Source organism: Globicephala melas, chromosome 12, assembly GCF_963455315.2.
Source record: "Globicephala melas chromosome 12, mGloMel1.2, whole genome shotgun sequence".
Classification (NCBI taxonomy): Eukaryota; Metazoa; Chordata; class Mammalia; order Artiodactyla; family Delphinidae; genus Globicephala; species Globicephala melas.
The window spans coordinates 27,434,696-27,447,737 of record NC_083325.1 but is presented as its reverse complement, the minus strand read 5'-3'; the positions used below and the strand labels follow the sequence as shown (position 1 = coordinate 27,447,737).

Genomic DNA, 13,042 nt, shown 5'->3' with positions numbered 1-13,042 from the left:
GCTTAAAAGGTACAGAGTTTCCATTTGGGAAAATGAGTTAATTCTGGAGATTGATGGTGTGATGATTGCACAACAATGTGAATATACTTAATGCCTTAACTTGTATACTTAAAAATATTTAAAATAGTAAATTTTATGTATATTTTACAATGGAAAAAAGCTACCAAAAAAAAAACCTCTAAAAGAATTTTAAAACTAGATATCTGTCTTCCAAATTATTGTTGAGTATATAAAATTAGCAAAATAACATAGAACAAGAACAGGAAACAAGAGGGGCTTCCATGGTGGCTCAGTGGTTAAGAATCTGCCTGCCATCGCAAGGAACACGGGTTCAAGCCCTGGTCCAGGAAGATCCCACATGCCATGGAGTAGCTAAGTCCATGCACCACAGCTACTGAGCCCTCATGCCACGACTACTGAAGCCCGCGAGCCTAGAGCCCATGCTCCGCAACAAGAGAAGCCACTGCAATGAGAAGCCCGCGCACCACAAGGAAGAGTAGCCCCTGCTTGCCGCAACTAGAGAAAGCCCACACACAGCAACAAAGACCCAACGCAGCCAAAAAAATACAGGAAACAAGAAACTTAAGATAGCATAAATAAGTCAGATGAATGGATTACGATGAAATATCTTTAACTATGATGAGTAATTTTGGCGTACGTTGGCATTATGTCACACATGCATTTAAAAAAGTTCAATTACACGTATTTAACAAAAAGAGAAGAGGAGAATGAATCTTAAAAGTACAAGTGTGTCGTACCCTCCACACTCTTATCAGCATATTATCATGAGAGAGTTTGAAATGAGAGGTGGGAAACCTCAGTTCTCGAAGTTCATTGTCAACATTTGACTTTTATAGTTTAAGCATCTTTTAACTTGCTTCCCTGAGTATGATTCTAGAGTTTAAGTGTTTTTAGTACAATGTGGTCTCTAAACACAAGTCAGGTACTTCATCAGGTGCTTAGATGCAGGCACAGTGATTTGTTACAAGCCAGGGGGAAAAAGTGGACTCTGATGGATTTATTGAGCAGACAAGATATCAATTTCAACCTTCAAGGATGATTTTGACCCTGCATGTTTTTTCACTTTATATGCTGACTTTAAATTCCATTTAAATAAAATATATCTCTATTTGGGTGGGAAAAAAAGATACTGAAAGTATATACATTTTGATCCCACTATATATTCATTTAGAAGGATCTATAACCAAAGTATGGTCGAGTTTTTTGGTTTGTTTGTTTTCTGCTTACTTTTCTGAATTTTCTGCAATGACCAGGTTATTTTTTTTTTAAGGTCACAGAAACTTTCAGCTTATGTTCATTTTTTCTTCAACCAAAAAAGTATTAATGTTCTTACCGTGTTTCTGGCAGATACTGTGCTAGGTGCTACATTTATACCGCTGTGCAAAATAAACATGCCCCATATGATCATGTTCAAGTGGAGAGACACATATTAACAAATAGATACAAATAAGTACATAATTACAAATGACGAGTTAGGAAAATAAAGAAGAGTTTTAAGAGAGTAAAAGGATCCAGTTTAGTTTTAGGAGCCCTTGAAGGCCTTTCCAAAGAAGAAACTTTTGAGCTGAGATCTAGAGGATATAGGTAAGTTAGGCAGGCAGAGAGTGGGGAGTGAGAGTGTTCTGGTGGAAGGGAACAGAATGGGAGGAGCTCCAGAAACCGGAAAGTTTGATGCATTTGACAAGTGAGAAGAAGGCAGTGTGGGTAGAGCAGAGCTGTGGCTAGATAGGGTTAAAGATAGGTAGGTTCAAGATGATCCAGGGTTGTGTAAACCATATTAAGGCATTTGAACTTTCTTCTAGTAGGCAACTGTGGTTTGATTTACATTTGTAAATTTTTTTCAGCCTGCTATATGGAGAATAGCTTGTGGATGGAAAGGCAAGGAGCCCAGGTGAAGGGAGGGTCAAGAAGTAGAAGTGAGGATACCAGTTAGCTGAAGGCTGTTGCAGTAATTAGTGTCAGAAGTGGTAGCACCTAGGATTAGAGTGATGATGACAGAGATGGAGAGAAGTGGACACATTCAACTTATTTTTAGGAAATAGTTCTTCCTGGACTTGGTAGTAGAATATGGAGAGTAAGGGAGAAGGAGGTGAAAAAAAAATGAGTTCTAGTTTTCTAGAATAAGCAACTGGGTAAATAAAGGTGCCATTTACTGAGATGGAGAAGCCTGAGGAAGAAGCAGATTTGGAGAAGATGGTTAAAATATCTGCTTTGGACATGTTAAAAATGAGATTTCTGTTCCACATCCATGTAGAGATGTTAAACCTGCAATTAAATGTAAATTGAATGTTTACAGTTGAGTTTGTATGCAAGGGCACTATCTAGAAGGTGGCTCTGTTCACGTCATAAACATATGCCATTTTTTATGAAAACACCCAGGTGTGAAGATTCCAAATCTCCTGTTAGAGTTCTGGAGCAATAATGTTAACTCTCTTCCTGCCTGAAACGTAAATCTTCACACATTCTGCAGCTGTGCACAGATGCAGGAAAATAAGTACACATACATTCAATGGCATATACACATATGTGTGGCTACACTCTCTTTCAACTGCCTCTCAGCTCCAAGGAGGTTGATTCTCTTGTACATCCATGCACTGCTCTCAGGAACTTAATTATTCTTCCTTACCTAACTCTGAACCTGACATAATCACCTCTTTTGGAGAATAAAGGGAGGTGGTGAAGAGACCCTCACGTATAGTTGTTTGTGTTGTATCATAATATATAAAATAAAATTTTTTTTATGAGGAAGGGACATCTTTTTCTAATTTTTCCTCCAAATGCTTTAGAGGCTAGCTGTGTCCTGAATGCTAGAATCTGAAGCTCAGAAAACAGGTTCCAGCTAGATATATATATTTGTTGGTCATCCACATGTAGTGTTCCATATATTGATGATCAATGAGTTCATCCAGGAAGAGAAGAGAACCCAGTTCTGACCCCTTGAGGAACTGCAGCATTGAGAGATTTGGTGGAAGAAAGGACACTAAGGATTTACCAGAGAGGTAGGGAGCAAATAAAAGAACGTGATGCCACGGAAGCAAAGAAAAGCTCAGTGTACATATGACCCGGAAGGCTTAATAGGATCCTTGCAATCTGTCCTGAAATATAACTCATGACTTATTTATATTTATACTGTACAAATGAACTGATACTTACCCAGCTTTTATTGCCATACACATTTTAGGTGCTTAGAAAATGCATGAAGTATGGAGTACCAGTTAAGAAAGAAAAGCATCTTTGTGGAAGATAATTCTATAGTTACTATAAACTCTTGTACATCCAGAGATGTTCTTTTGCCTCTTATATGTGACATGGATAAACTTCTCTTATCAGTTCCTATATTAGTGGTTTTAAGAATATTGAAATATATTTTAAAGAAAATAAAGTTACTTTCAAATCTTGTATTTACTTTATCACATAAAATTTTCCTTACAATGTTTTGTCTTTTGTATTATTGTCAGATTAAGCTTCCTAAAATGTAACTGATTGCAGTTCCCTTTATTAAAAAATCCTTAATGATGTTGCATTTCATGTACGGTAAAATTTACACTCTTTACCCCTATAGCTTGGGATTCCATGCCCTGCTGAATTTTGTCCCAAACAATTTTTTATTTTTATTTTTTTGTGGTACGCGGGCCTCTCACTGTTGTGGCCTCTCCCGTTGCGGAGCACAGGCTCCGGACGCGCAGGCTCAGCGGCCATGGCTCACGGGCCCAGCCGCTCCGCGGCATGTGGGATCTTCCCGGACCGGGGCACGAACCCATGTCCCCTGCATCGGCAGGCGGACTCTCAACCACTGTGCCACCAGGGAAGACCCCAAACAATTTTTAATATCTCCCACCACTGTCTTTAATGTAGTCCATAATACAGTCTGACCACAAAAGTATCTGATTTTTTTGTTTAATCTGTTTTCCTGCTTCCTGGTCTTTGCTAATGCTGTAACCTCTACCTAAAATACCTTTGTTTCTTCCTCTCCATATTTCAAAAAGCCTACTTATTTTCCAAGGTACAAACTATTTTCTCCTCCTCTGAAAATGTTCCTGAGCCAGAAATTGTCTCCCTTCTAATTTATATGTCTCCTCTTATGTCATTTGCTTCTCCAGTATATTGTTGCAATATTGTACATTTCTGACAGCTTCAGTTTGACTGATGTCTCCTTCTGATTACCCTGTAACACTCCCATGGTAGTGCCTTTTTTTTTTTTTTTTGGTAGTGCCTTTTTTATAGAAGTGGTTTAAGAGGTAAATTTTTTGTCTTTCTTCAATCTGTACTTGTGTTAACTGTACTACTTTTCCATTTTTCTGTAGGATCCAATGATGCCATTGCTCCAGACTTCCCGGCTCAGGTGCTAGGCACAAGGGATGATGACCTGGCAGACACTGTTAACATTAAACATAAAGAGGGAATCTACAGTAAGAGGGTGGTAACTAAGGCATCCTTGTCAATGGGGAAAAAACCCTTTCAGAAAGATAATGCAGGTGACTGGATTGGCTTTGTGTATTCTGTGGCCTTTTTTTTTTTAAAAAGGAACTTCTTTCTTTCTTTCTTTCTTTCTTTCTTTCTTTCTTTCTTTCTTTATTTTTGGCTGTGTTGGTCTTCGTTTCTGTGCGAGGGCTTTCTCTAGTTGCGGCGAGTGGGGGCACTCTTCATTGCGGTGCATGGGCCTCTCAGTATCGCGACCTCTCTTGTTGCGGAGCACAGGCTCCAGATGCACAGGCTCAGTAGTTGTGGCTCACGGGCCCAGTTGCTCCGCGGCATGTGGGATCTTCCCAGACCAGGGCTCGAACCCGTGTCCCCTGCATTGGCAGGCAGATTCTCAACCACTGTGCCACCAGGGAAGCCCTCTGTGGCCTTTTTTTTCCCTGTTCATCTTAAATGAGAGTATTGTTCAGGCTTTCTTTTTTTTCTGCTTTGTTAGTGGAAACTTTTCTCCTAGCTGTTTTATTGGATATGTACAAGAAGGAAAATATAAAATCTTTTTAAATGCTTTAGATTTTTGAAAACTGTAGACTTTATTTTCACTATGGGAAACATATTGCAACTTTTGAAATGAAATAGTATCCATTTAAGTATGTTTTAAAGACTAAAATTCATAGAAAATCTTGATTAAAATGCCTCATGAATTTATCTGTCAGATGGTACAAACTAATGTCTCATAGGTTAGATTCTGCAGGAAAGTGTATGGCTCACATGGTGTTTTAAATTTTTAAAAATTTTGCTGCCAACATCTAAAAATAAGATTTGGGGCTTCCCTTGAGAAGTCAGAATATGTAGTGGCACTCAACTTGTATTCCTCCATGGCAGTTATCAGTTGACCCTGAGGCATGGTTGTCCTCTGCAGAGAGGACATACATTCTCCTGTTTGCTTCAGTCCCCACGAGTCTCGGACTCAATCCACTTCATACATCTACCTTGTCAGTCTGGTGACTGTGGGTATTTGAATTTTCATCCTTGCCCCCAGATATAGGTCCCACTGTTTTATAAAAGCTTTTAATCTTTAGGAATCTGCATGATTGTTTTTCCTTTGCATCCCTGACATTGTGCTTCTTTAACTGATGCACAATAGTATTTATTAAATAAAAATTCCAGGAGCCACTGAAATTTCTACATGTATACTTGCATGTGTTGCTTTGTTGCATTTACAGTTTTTTATTCCTGTGCATAGCTATTAGGCAAATAGGACCTACTGATCCCGGGGCAGTATTCAAACATAGGCTGGCTCTATGTTCCAGTTTTGGCATAGTGTTAATGACTTCATGTGATGTTGTTAATGCTTTAATGAGGAAACCGAATGAAAGGCTGCTTGCTAAAGTGCACACATTTATTCTTCCAGATAACTTTTTGTTGCACTGAAAAGCATTTTGAAGTCTTTTGAAATAAGATAAAAGAAGTACATCTGCCAGTTAACGTTGAGGCTGCCAAGTAAATAGAAAGGCAAATATTTTTGCAAAATGTAGTTCATAAATGAAAACTCTCATATACAAGCTATATATTAGTGGTAATTTGGTACATATAGATAACCCTGTGATCCCACTGTCAGACAATTGAGAAGGAGGTGGATATAGAAAAATTAGCAGGGAACAAAGTGATAGACTAAGGGAACTCCATCAGAAGTCTGCACAATGAACTTACCAAATATAACTCACCTCTAGTTTGCATTTGGTAAGGATGATGTGTGTGAAATAAGTTGGGCTTTGTTCACTGAGGGACCCCTATAACTTCCCACTTGTTATGTGGGTCCACTGCTACTATTATTGTTGGTCTATTTCCAGACTTAACATCCTAAGGAGAAGTCCTCTTATTTCACCGTTTGGAGAAGCCCAGCCTCAGAGCCTCTCACTTTAAAGGATTTAGAAGAATAGGGGGAAGATACTTGCTGGGGAAAATTGAATAGTGACTTCTGTATAATAGCTAAGTGAACCCATTAAATATATCAGAAGTAAAAATCTCAGTAGAAGGATTGGAATATAAAAGTGAGGAAATCTGTTAGGAAACAACATAAAAAGAAGGGAAAATGAAAAAAAATTCAAGATTGGCCCCAGAGGGTTAACATCAAAAACAGATGTTCCATAGAGATAGTAGAGAAGATAGAAAAGAAGAACTCAAAGGACTAGTATAGGAATAAATTCCAAAACTGAAGGATATGAATTTCCATGCTAATAGGAATTGTCATGTACATAAAAATCCACACCAAGGCACATGACCTTGAAATTTTGAAACACTGGCAAGGAAAGAGATTCTGAAAGCTTCCAGAAAGAAAACAGGTACCATATAAAGAAATGCAAATTAGACTGACATTAAGCTTTTCAAAAATAATACATGGAACTAGAAACCAAAGGAGTAATGCCTTGAAATTCTGAGGGAAAATTATTTCACTAAATAAAATGAAGGAGTAGATTTAATTTTTTTTAAAGGAAAACATGGGATGGAGGAAATGGGGCCACCATAGAAGAGGGGGGAAAGGAATTGCCATTGCAGCAGTGGTACAGAAGATCTAGAACAAGTTCAGATTGAGGACTGTAAGAAAAAGGTCGAGTTGATAGAATACCTTATGTAGTTGACTGTATTTAGAAGAGATTTTCAATTCTATTTACATTTATGAGGATGATGTAGGGATTGGTATATAGAAACATAGCAAATGCAAAAATAGGCAATTATTAACTCCTCAGTAAAAGCAAAACTTTGTAAAAGAAAATAAATGTGATTACAGTATACTAGTTGGTTTAACTGAATAATAGAAACATAACACAATCACTGAATATTGATTTAATCATCATGACTACAATTTACATAATATATAAACAATGAACATTAATATAGGGCTAAAACTTTTCAGAAGATAGATTGAGGGAATATGGGTGTGACAGGAAAGTTCTATAAAAGGTAAATCCATGTTGATCATAGAAGGAAATAAAAAAATAATTTCTGGAACTAAAAAGGATACAGCAATATAAAGGCATGTTATTTGGAAACAAGGATAGTGATACTAGAAGAAATGGCTAAATAAATTGGTGGTATTTGAAAACTGTTGATTTCTGTTATAAGTTTACTGGAACTATTTGACTTTCAAAACCATTTGTGTATGTTCTTTTGATTAGATTACAGTTTATTTTGCCTTACCTCCCAAAACATGGAAGAGATGGAAAATGATATATTTGGCAAATACTAACTAAAATAAAGCTAATGAGCAATGTTAATATTGACAAAATAAAATTCCAGGCCAAAAAATATTAATATATATTATGAGTTTACCTCATAATAACAAAAGTCTCAAATATACCAATAAGATAAAATTTGAGTTTATTTTCTTTTACTCAAACTTGTATGCAGGAAAAATGACAGGAAAATATAGGTAAACCCAACAATACATATCTATCAGAAAGTGAGAGACCAGGAAAGAAAATTAAAGTAGACAAGATTTAAAAATGGAATTTAAAAGTTTGACTTACTATAGAGAACTTTTCATTTTTTTAAGAACACACGGAACACTTAGAAAAATTGATGAAGCTGTTGGTTTTGAAGAATTGATGTTCAAACAGAACAGCTTCTTTGACTACAGTGTAGCTAAAGTAGAACTCAACAATAAAAACATGGAATAACAAAATGAAACAAAAATCTGTTTTAGGGGTTAAGTAGTAATCCCCCCAAAATTCATGTCCACAGGAAACTTCAGAATGTGATGTTATTTGGACATAGGGTCTTTGCAAATGTCATTAGTTAAAGATCTCTAGGTTATATCATCCTGGATGTAGGGTGGGCCTTAAATGCAATGATTAGTGTACTTATAAAAAGAGGAGAGGAGGCCATGTGAAGACAGGAGCAGAGATTGGAATTATGCTGTCCGAAGCCAGGAGCACTAGGGGTCACTAGAAGCTGGAAGAGACAAGGAAAGATTCTCCCAGATAGACTTTTGAGAGACCATGTTCCTGCTGACACTTTGATTTCGACTTCTAAACTCCAGATCTGTGGGAGAATAAATTTATTTTGTTTTAAGCCACTCAGTTTGTAGTAATTTATTGTGGCAGCCCTAGGAAACTAATATACCTAATATGTAAATATTATATATATATACTAATATAATAAACATGTATTTGAAAATTTAAAAATGTAATTCTAAGTAACTCAGAAGTTAAAGTCATACTGGAAGTTACAATATATTTAAAACTAAATAATAATAAAATTCTGCTATCAAAATGTATAGAAGATAGCCAAAGTGATTAGGGGTAACGTTACACCCTTAAATACAAATAATAAAAAATTGAAAAAGATTCTAGAAGGTTTACACTACCAAGTATCAAAACTTATTATGAAACTTTAGTAATTAAGACAGTGTGATGTTGGCACAAGAATAAATAGGCTGACCATAGAAGAGAATACTCCAGATTCACATATATGGACACCTGATTTACAGTAAAGGTACCACTGCAGTATGGTGGGGGAAAAGATGATCTTTTCAGTAAAATGATGTTAGGTAGATTGGATGTTAGGAAAAAAATAGAACTATGACCCCCCCTACATTACACTGTACACCAAAATCAATTCTTTATACTTCAGATTTAAATATGAAAGGCATAGATAGATGGATAGGTCAGTCTTCTGCAAGAAAATACAGAGGAGTATGTCCTCACAATCTTGGAATGGGAAAACATTTATTAAATTGGATCCCCACCCCCAAAAAATAGTAGCCATAAAAAAAAAAACTGACAGATATGCCACATTAAATTAAGGGATTCTATTAATTAAACACCAAATAAAAGAGTAAAAGGCAAGCCACAGAGTGGGGAAGATATTTGCAATACATATCTCATAAAGGACTTCTATCCAGAATATAAAAAGAACTCATACAAATAGTATGAAAAAGTTAGGCAATCCAATTTTTAAAAAGGACAGAAGGCTTGAATAGGTACTTTTTATAAAAGAGACTATCCAGTAGCCAATGAACGTATGCAAAATATTCAACTTAATTCATCAACAGGGAATTGCAAATTAAGACCACAGTAAGATATCTCTGCATACCCATTAAAATGGCTGAAATGAAAAAGTTAATACTGTGTTGGTAAGAATATAGAACAAACAGTACTTATTCACTGCTGGTAAGAATGTAAATTGGTAGAGTGACCTTGGAAAGCAATTTGCCATTATCTACTAAGTTACACAAAAGCATAACAGAGCAGTTCTGTTCCTAACTATATACTCCACAGGAAAGGATGTGCGTGAGCACCAAGACATACATGAATATTCTTTTTTTTTTTTTTTACTTTTACAGTTTAATTTGCAAACAATTTTTATAACAAATTATTTTTAACCAAATCATATCTTGAAAACTGTTGATATAGAAAACCCAGGGGAAAAGTGAACTGTTCATTGTGGAAGGCCTTAAATTACATTATTACAGTAGAAAATACAGGAGGTAGAAGATAAGTGAAAAGACTAATGCAACATTAAGTTCAAATCTGTAGCTCCTGTAGCTACTTAAAACATGGTTTCAGAAACTAAATCCAACATTTCCAGTAACCGTAGAAACAGTTAAAATTTGCCATGAAAGCCCTTATATCGTGCTTGATATAGGGAGGTAGGAAGATGTAAGAACCAGGACACAGGAGACATGATATTTTATCTACAACTCCTGTTTGCTTTACTGAGGGTGTAGTTTCAAATTCAGTCACCTCCTTCAGCTTCAGACTCAGATTCTTCTTCAGCATTTTTGAGCCGCTCTACAAACTTTTTCATTTGTTCAAGGAAGACACTTTTCCCCTTGGCAACATGTGCATCTTTATACCACTTCAGAATGGGTTCTTCACTCAGAACTTCAGCTTTATAAAAAAGCACCACTATTTTCTGGGAGGCTTTCATGAAATGAATGTTGTCATAGCAGTACTCCTGAATCTTCAGTAACAGAATCAGCGCAGACTGACCTTGAGTTGTAAAGGCAGCAAGTAGAGGGCTGTATTGCTTCAAGTGCTTGATGGCTTGCTCTGCTACAAGCTCCTCTTTTTTGTTCCATTCCACGGTGCTCATTACACTGGACCATACTATTCCAGTGACAGCTGGTTCTGGGATGTTGTTTTTCTTCATCTCCTCCTTGACATACAAAATTGTATCCTTAAATGGATCACCACGGGACATCTGTTCTTGAAGTTCTTTCTGGAGTTCCTTACGAGCTCCTATGGTTTGCTGATTCCAAACATACTGTGAAAGCTCTTTCAAGCCTGCCTCAGTAAAATACTTTGTGAAGTGTTCAACGCTTTGGTTATTGGCAGGAAAAAGTTCCATCAGTCTGTTATCCATGCTCACTTTCCGAAGACTTGGAGCTACTGCATTGATACCTTTTTCATTTATCCATGATTTAAAGAGCTTTACAGCAAAAGCTGCTGAAACCCCTTCTTTAACCAAATTCTCATGATAAAGGCTATTAAGAATGGATGCATTAAGTGTTCCATTAGCCAGAAGAACACCAGTCAACATAGCCAGCTTGTTCCTCTCCGACTCTGAAAAACCCTTTAAGAACAGCAGCAGCTTTTTAACTTCCATCTTCAAAACTTTTCTCCAGGTATTTGTAGCACCTGATTAACTTGTTAAAAACCTGAGCAAATGCTTGCATGGTCTCTAGGTCCTCTTGTGCTTGCAAACACACTAACATCTGTACGCATCATGTCATCTGCCAGTGTACCACCTGGGGCCAGCATTCCACCGGCCACCAGAATGTCAAAGAGTGTTTCTGCATATCGGCGATAATCAAGTTTTGCTCCAGAAGCATCAAGAAACTTTGCTACTGCTTCCAAATCAGTACCAGTTTCAGTTAAGCCTTGAATAATACAGTCTTGAAACTGAGTAGGGTCAAACCTCTCTTTTTCATCTCTTTTTCTGGTTTTAAAATGCTGGCCTGATAGCGTTGCCTTTTGCTGCTTTTGATTATTCATAAAAGACACCCGAATTTAAGGCGAAGAGAAAAGAACCAGAAATCCTGGAGGTGGCGGCAACTGCGGCGGTGTCTCCTCTGCCACATGAATATTCTTTACAGCAGTTTTTGTAATAGCTCCAAACTGGCAATTACCCTGATGCCATTATTTTTATATTTATTATGCCATTATTTTTCCAGTAGTATGAATGAATTGTACCATATTAACACTGTTGAATAGTAACCAGTAAATGAGACTGAGTAAAAGACAAATATATGTTTTAACACTTAACGAATCTGACAAATATAATGTAAGAGAAGAAAGCAAGACATAAAGGCTATGTGCTGTATTATTCCATTTATATAAAGTTCAGATATATAAGTAATTTGTTGCATTTAAAATGGGGTGTTATGCTCAGCCTGAGGGAGATTGAAAGAATGAGGGGAGAGCATATAGGGTTATATAGGCAGATTTTTTTTTTTTTTACCTGGGTACATGTTCACTTTTTAACAATTAACTGAGTTCTCTGTGCACTTTTTGATACATGTCTTCTGATACATAATGCAAAAGATTTTTTAAGATACTTTTTTAAAAAACAACAAAAATAAGTACTTAGAAATGAATCTAACAAAGGACATGAAAAACTAGAGAAAATGATAAAGCTTCATTGAAATATATTAAGGAAGACTTAAATAAATTCAATGAATTGCTACTCAAAATTCCAGTAGATTTTTTCATAGAACTTGACAGGCTGATTCCAAAATTTTTTGGAAATTCAAGAAGTATATTTAAAGAATAAGGTAAGGGAACTTGCTATACCAGACATCAAAAGACGTGTGTGTGTGTGTGTGTGTGTGTGTGTGTGTGTGTGTACACATATATAAAATTTATATATAATTTATATATATATATAATATATATGTTTAAGACCTCACTTGCAAAGGAATAAACAAAGAAAAGTGGAACAACATGTTGACCCAGAAACACACCCATGAATGTGGAAACTAATATATGATACAGATGACATAACAATCCTGGAGAAAGGGTGAACTATTCAATAGTGTTTGGACCATTGATTATATATGTAAGAAAAAATAAAATCAGATAGATCCCTGCTGCACATTAAACAAAAATGTAGTCCAAATGATAATAAATGTAAAAAGAAAACTTTAAGCTTTTAGAATTCAGATGACCTTTGACCATGAAAGAATGATTTCTTAAATAAGACACACAAAGCACAGACCGTGAAGGAAAAAGAAAATAAGTGGTATTATTAAAATGAAAAATTTTGTGCACCGAAAGACATCATAAATAATTCAAAGACAAGACACAGACTGAGAGAAGATATTTGAAACTCATACAACCTACAAAGAAATTTTATAGTAATGTTCATTGTAATGCTTTTCAGTATTAAAAAATTAGAGATTCTAAAAAAAAAAATTAGAAATAGCCTAAAGTTTACAAACAGGTGAAAATTGATATATTAATTCCATAGAATTCTACATAACACTGAGAATGAGTTAATTAGAGTCACTATGAGTAAATCCCCCAGTCGTAATACTGAGTGTAAAAGGCAAGTTATTTAAAGGTACACAGAGTATTATACCCTTTATATAAAGTTTAAA

General features: G+C 36.0%; 1 protein-coding gene and 1 pseudogene across 2 annotated transcripts in view; one reads left to right on the top strand and one right to left on the bottom strand.

Moving 5' to 3' along the window:
• ALMS1 (ALMS1 centrosome and basal body associated protein) overlaps positions 1-13,042 on the top strand; it is a 228,570-nt gene that overhangs the window by 153,567 nt on the left and 61,961 nt on the right. For both annotated transcript variants that reach the window (XM_060309646.1, XM_030877577.2), the window contains one exon: positions 4,326-4,496. In XM_060309646.1, coding sequence (XP_060165629.1) covers positions 4,326-4,496 — 171 coding nt within the window. The remainder of the gene's footprint in view (positions 1-4,325; positions 4,497-13,042) is intronic.
• On the bottom strand, positions 10,114-11,452 carry LOC115864112 (eIF5-mimic protein 2 pseudogene; annotated as a pseudogene).